The 6,251-nt window shown below is 61.7% G+C and overlaps 1 protein-coding gene across 10 annotated transcripts in view; it reads right to left on the bottom strand.

The window, feature by feature from the left end:
• The window catches only part of ZFP41 (ZFP41 zinc finger protein), a 10,939-nt gene that overhangs the window by 4,115 nt on the left and 573 nt on the right, over window positions 1-6,251 (bottom strand). Inside the window, exons 1-3 of one of the 10 annotated variants that reach the window (XM_029923268.1) lie at window positions 6,176-6,251; window positions 5,385-5,777; window positions 1,521-3,380 (exon numbers count right to left, since the gene is read on the bottom strand). In XM_029923268.1, coding sequence (XP_029779128.1) covers window positions 2,638-3,234 — 597 coding nt within the window. In that variant the 5' untranslated portion in view covers window positions 3,235-3,380; window positions 5,385-5,777; window positions 6,176-6,251 and the 3' untranslated portion in view covers window positions 1,521-2,637. The other 9 variants (XM_029923272.1, XM_029923270.1, XM_029923271.1 and 6 more) reach the window with 9 other exon arrangements.

Genomic DNA, 6,251 nt, shown 5'->3' with positions numbered 1-6,251 from the left:
CATTTGAAGAACAACAGAAAAACCATCAAGACAAAGATTAACCGGGGAGGTCTGGCTTCAGGGCTGGTGATGCCAGATCAAAATCAAAATCAGATTTGAGTCTGATTTTGTGATTTTTTTCTCAGGATTGTAAAGTGCATTTGGAAAACATTTCCACGTCTAACTTAAAGTGCTTTTCTGCTGCGGTCCTCCAGGCCCCTGTGGTCCAAGTCGGCGGGCCCCGAGGTCGGGCAGCGGGCACGCTCACACATGGGAGCAGATGCCCGCCTTGCGAGGACACAACACGTGACAGGAAGCTCTACTCGGATCGTGGGGCTGACCTCAGGACCCCGAGGTCAAGGGTCACGCCATCCGCGGAGTGAGCCAGCCCGGCGCCCCAGGGGCTGGCGTTCTCACCACAGACAGGGGGCGCCAGCACCGCCCCTGAGGAAACCGGTGCAGCACGAGGGATGAAGTGACGTGCCCAAGGTGCCCTATGTCCACGGCACCGGCTCAAGTCGGGGGCCCGAGAGCAGGAGCTCCTCACCACTCACTTCCTCTCCAGAAACCAGGGAGTCAGGGTGCGCTTCCGTCTGGAGACCCAGCGGCCTGCGGCAGGGGCTGCGGGGGCGCCTGCCCGGCCCGGAGGAGGGGGTCCGCCAGAACAATCTCCGCCTGCCCTTGCGCTTCTCGGGGTCCGTCCCGGTGGCCCTGAACGCAGGAGAGAGCTCCGCCTCGGCATGACTCATCCGCCCCAGGCCAGCGGCCCACGGGCCCTTCTCAGGAACCCGCTCACCCCGCCACTCCACGTGCCGCTAGGCCGCCCTGCAAACACTGCCGCAGCGCCTGCCGGCCGTCAGGACCGCACGGAACGCGGGGATTCCTCCCTGTGACGTAGGACACACGTCACCCAACGACACGTTACCTATGAACACACTCGTCCTGGGACGCCGCAGCACCGCAGAGAATAAAAACCAAACTAAAGCGGGCTCCGACACCCTTGGACGTGGGGGACGCTGCCGTGGCCGTGGCCCCCCGCGCTCCGGTCCATCAGGCTGAACACCCCGCCCCTCCCCCCGGGTTTCTCTCCACGCCGGCCGCGCCCGGTTCTGGAGGGCTCTGCCCGCCCCTCTCCCTCCCGAACAGGCCCCGCTGCCGCCACCAGGCTCTGTGCACGAGGCCGCGCGGAGGTGCGCCCATTCGCGCTCGCGTTTCTCTGAGGACCTGAGAGTGGACGGGAGGCATCACGACCCTGTGCCCCCGAGAGCCTCAGCGCGCGGCTTCACAAGGACGGTGTCTGACACGGGGCCTCCGACGCTGCGGCAGCACCGTGCCAGCGGGCGGCGCGGCCACAGCTGCCCTTCCAGCCAGGGCTCACACGCCGTGTCTCCCCTCCACGTCCTGCCACGCGGGGCCAGCTGGGCGAGGGAGGGGCTGCCGCGCAGGGAGGGGGAGGGGGCGGCTCGGCTCGGCAGGGGTGCATATAACATCACAGCTTTCACATCACATCACGTCACAAAGGACAGGAGCAAACATCTCACCTGGAGAAACATTTCCTCCGGGAGCATCTGCCTCCGGCGTCTGGGGGTGCCGGACCGAGAAACGCATCTCCATCCTGACTCGGGGCCTTCTTGCAGAACGGAATCCCCATTTCTGGGGTCCGGAGAGCTGAAAGCGGAGGTACCGACGTTTTCCTAGTAAAAAGCCGTATTTGCTCCCGTAGGCAGTCCCCTCACGTCCCTTATGCTATTGGAAATTCTAGGACAACCCGCACCCCGCTCTGCAGAGCACGGAGCCCCACCCAGACCGCTCCTGGAGGGAAACTAAGGCTGCGCACAGCACGTGGACTTGGCGGGGATCCGCTGCGAGCTGGGGGCAGGCGTGGGCAAGTGGAGCTAACCTGGAGAGCCGATCACTGGAGGCCAGTGCACCTGCCTCCAGACGGGAGACCCCGGGGTGCTGCGGGCTGGCTGGAAGCTACCTCACGTCCTTGGGGTGCCCGCCAGGTGTCCAGGGCAGGCCTCTCCCACGACGGTGGCATTTACCTCCCGCGTGGCCCACCTGGCTGAGTCCGGGTCTCACCAGGGATGGGGGCTGGGCCAGGGGGTCAGTCCTGGAACTGCAGTGGGGGAGGGGAGGGGAGTTCCAGGACTGGCGCTCCAGCCCGTGGAGGGAAGCCAGACACAAACCAGAGGGCTGTCTCCACGGCCAGCTGAGTGGGGACAGCAGGTGTCTGGTGCAGCCCCTGGGGACCTGAGCGCAGCGCTGCCATCTAGCTCAGGGCCCCAGGCCGCCTGCCAGGCTGCGCGGGGGTGGGCTCGGGGCCCAGCCGGTCGGCGTCTGCAGACTGACGTCCTCATGGGCACAAGTGAGGAGGCAGGGAGGCCGCCCTCCCGCCCCACAGAGGCTGCGCCATGCTCACGCTCGCGCTCTGGTGCCGTAGCTGCACGCACCTCCCGCGTCACCCAGCGGCTTGGGCTGGAGCCGCTCCGGACCGGGAAGTGCGCGCCACACTCTGCACTGAACCGGGGGCCGGGCCCCCGGCGTGGACACGCGTCCGCACAAGGAAAGGCGCATCAAGCGCAGCGCCCGCAGCCCGTGCCAGCCGCCGGGCCTCGCCTGCCCCGCTCGGTCCTCTCGGCAGGCCGCGTCCCCGTCTCAGTGCCTCTTCCGCGGGTGGCGCTTCCGGTGGCGAATGAGACACGAGCTGTAGGCGAAGGCTTTCCCACACTCCTTGCATTCGTACGGCTTCTCTCCAGTGTGCGTTTTCCGATGTTTCAGGAGGTTCGAGCCGCAGTTAAAGGCCTTCCCGCATTCACCGCATTTAAAGGGCTTCTCGCCGGTGTGGATTCTCTGGTGTTTGGTGACGTCGGAACTGTGCCTGAACGGCTTCCCGCACCGGTCACATCTGAAGGGCTTCTCCCCGGTGTGAACCCGCTGGTGGCGAAGGTGGTCCGTCTTGTGCTTAAAGACGCGTCCACACTCGCTGCACTCGTAGGGCTTCTTTCTCTGAAAAGGAATGAACACAGGCACCCCCTTGAAGTCGTCTTTAAACGAAGCATCGAAGGCATCGAATACGTGTGCCTCCTCCTCCGGGCTCAGGCCGGGCTCCTCGCTGTGCTTTTTTGCCACAGCGGACCTCTTGCCGGGCTTTTTCTCCCCAGACGCCGCTCCCTCTCCTTTGGGCATGTCCTTTAGCAAATCCACTTCCTCCTTTGGGGTCTCTGCCTTCTTTTTGCCCGTGGGCTTTTCCATCTTCCTTGGTGCCCAGGAGGAAGGGCCTCGGAAACAGGCCAGGGGCCGGATTCTCCTTCTTCAGCAAGCTCCTTCTTTACACAGCTCTTCATCTGTCCAAGCCTGGGGGAAGGCTCTGGAAGGTCCACACTCGGCCGGCGTCTGCGCTGTGGGAGAAGCCACACCGGGAGGGCCAGATGGCTCCAGCGTCTGGGACGAACACCGCTGGGGGGGGGGGGTCTCGCTGCGCAGACTCACTAAGGGATGGGTTGGGGTGGGGGGGGGGGCGCTGGGGGAACTTGGCCCCTCCCCTTTCCTGCTTCTGTTTGTTCCCCCTGGACATCTCCTGAGCCTCTCAAATGGAACGTGCCCCAACAGGACACTCGCTCTAACCCTCTCCCTGGGCCGAGGCCTCCAGGCCTGTGTCCAGTAGGGTCTCCCACGGATCAACAATCCCATGTGGTCCCCACACTGGGGTTTTGCCCCACTATGTTCTCCCTCCGTCTCCATGTCCTGCATTTGGGACCAGACAACGGGCTTTTGGAGCTATAGGCTGAGAAGCGGCACGGGCCCTCACGTAGAGCCTGGGGTCTGAGACGGACCAGACTTGGGGCTGGCTCCCAGTGGGTGCCCTGCCCTCCCCCCATGGTCTGTCTCCACGGCGAGGCCCCAGGCCCCAGTGGCTCCCCTCATACTTACAAGCCCCGCCCTGGCCCGCCCCTCGGCCCCCTCCTCACTCCCGTCCTGCCAGCCAGCTTGCTGTGGGCTCCTCAGCCATGCCCAGGCCTCCTGCCTCAGTGTCTGACAGATTCCAGAAACAGAGCAAGTGCAGGTTTCCGCAGAGCTGGCCCCTCACTTTATTTGGAGCTTGCTCCAAGGGCCCACCCCGGAGAGGGCTCGCGGACTGGGCCATGCCCCCCACCCCCCTGCCCTAACCCAGCCCTAGACTCCCTGTAGCACTTCCCTGGGGCTAACTCCTCCACCGAGAACCAAAGTCTGGGCAACTGTCAACTTGACCTTGCTCACAGCGCCACTGTCTCCAACAGTGGATGCGCCCCTTTCCTAAGGGCACCCCAACCTCGCCTCGAACCCAAACAGGCCCCGCACGGCGCCTGCACGCCTGTCCGTTGTTTGCTGAGATCCCCTTTCGGTCTCTTTTCTGCTTTGCCCCTCAGCTTCCCAGGCTGCCTCTTTTCTCAGCGCGGATGGGATTCCAGCAAAAAGCCTTGACAGACTGCAGCCTCTTTAACTGCTGGTGAAAGACACCCCCCAAGATCCCAAGATTAAGAAAAAGCCTTTTTTTCCTTTTTAAGAAAAAGCTCCGAAGGCAGGTCCTGTTCTGATTCTCCAACATTCCTTGCAGACTCTCTTCTTAGCAAAGGTCTCTCATGGCCTGTGACGGCCACCCCCACCTACAGGAGCCCCAAAATCCTGGCAGGCTGTCCCCGGATGGGATGCCCTACATGATAATACTCCAAGTGACATATTTTTCTTTGAAACTTCTTTTCCACTTCCACTTACCTACCATCAACCTTTTATTCTCTGTGACTATCCAACTCTGTGCATGAAAACACAGGGTTTTTTTTTTTTTTTTTTTTTTTTAAGTAAGCTCCATGCCCAACGTGGGGCTTGAACTCAGACCCAAGAGGCTCTACGGACTCAGCCAGCCAGGGGACCTCCAGGTGATGTATATTTTAAGTTACAAATACTTTGATCCCTAAGACTCTCCTCTCCTCCCCCATGCAGAGGCAAGACAGAAAATGACTAGAAATTTCCCAAGGAGTTTTGGAATCTAGTTTCTTCTAAATAAAAATGTTTAGGGGTGCCTGGGTGGCTCGGTTGGTTGAGCATCCAACTGGCTCAGGTCATGATCTCGCAGTTTGTGAGTTCAAGCCCTGTATCCATCAGGCCGCTGTCAACACAGAACCCGCTTCAGAATCTGTCTCTCTCTCTGCCCCTCCCCAGCTAGTGCTCTCTCTCTCTCCCTCTAAAATAAACAAACAAACAAACTTAAAAATGAAAAAAGACCCTAAGAATTAACATTAAAAAACAAAAAAACACTTGATTTGGATTCAGGCCTTTGAGGCCCCCAAAGCTTTACTGGAGGCAGCTTCTGGGAAGCGGTTCTGAGCATCGGGTGTGAGCCTGAACCAATGGGAAGGGCAGCTCACTTGGGCTGAGGGGGGCCCTGCTGGAGAGGGCAGGCGGGCCGAGGGCAGAGAATCGCAGCAGGAGGCAAGGACGCTGGAGTCCAGCTTCAGTGGGAAACGGAAGAAAACCAAGAACCAACATGAAAGACGTGCCCGTGGCGGGCCTGGAGGTCCTCTGTGCTCCAGACTCCTGCCAGGACTGTCACCCAGGCAGCAGCTGCCCTGAGATGTGGCTTCTTGTCAGCAAGGTCATGGCTTTTTCATCCTCGAATCTCCGGCCACTGGCTGGGCTGGAGCCCGCACATACTGGAGCTCAGGAAACATGCGAGATCATCGTCTGGTCTGTTTGAAACGAGCTACAGGTGCTTAATGGCAGAGACGGCATTTACCCACTTCTCTAAGTGCACAGCACACCTAGTATTAAATAGTTAAAAGCGGAGTAGCCCGGAGGTCCGGGCCCCTCACTTCACAGGCCCGTGGACACCAGTGACAACTCAGTCCTCCCGGCCCCGGCAGGAGCGCCCGGCCCAAGGGCTGGTGCCCGCCGCCGGGGCCCCCGGAAACCCCGCTCACCCTGGTCCCGTCCCCCCGCCTTCAGAAGCCTGGGTCTCAGGGGGAGTCTGCATCACCAGAGGGTTTGGGATCCAAGGGCAAACATGCACCCCAACAGTCTGTTGGCGCCCCCCGCGAGCCAGCAGCCGCGAGTCGTGCCGAGGCGGGGGAAAGGGGACCCGAGGGGCAGCACGACACACCCCCGCCAGTGACAGGGCTTCGCCAGCCAAGTGTGCAGGGCCCTGGGGCGCCGCCTTCACCTCGGTCCGCACGGAGCTGGTCCTCGCCCTCCTCCCCGCGGCGCCTGGGAGCCGAGGGAACCGCGGGTCCGGGGCT

This window comes from Suricata suricatta, chromosome 15, assembly GCF_006229205.1.
Source record: "Suricata suricatta isolate VVHF042 chromosome 15, meerkat_22Aug2017_6uvM2_HiC, whole genome shotgun sequence".
In the NCBI taxonomy this organism is placed as follows: domain Eukaryota; kingdom Metazoa; phylum Chordata; class Mammalia; order Carnivora; family Herpestidae; genus Suricata; species Suricata suricatta.
Note: the sequence above shows the minus strand (reverse complement) of the source record. Positions and strands in the feature narration are given on the sequence as shown.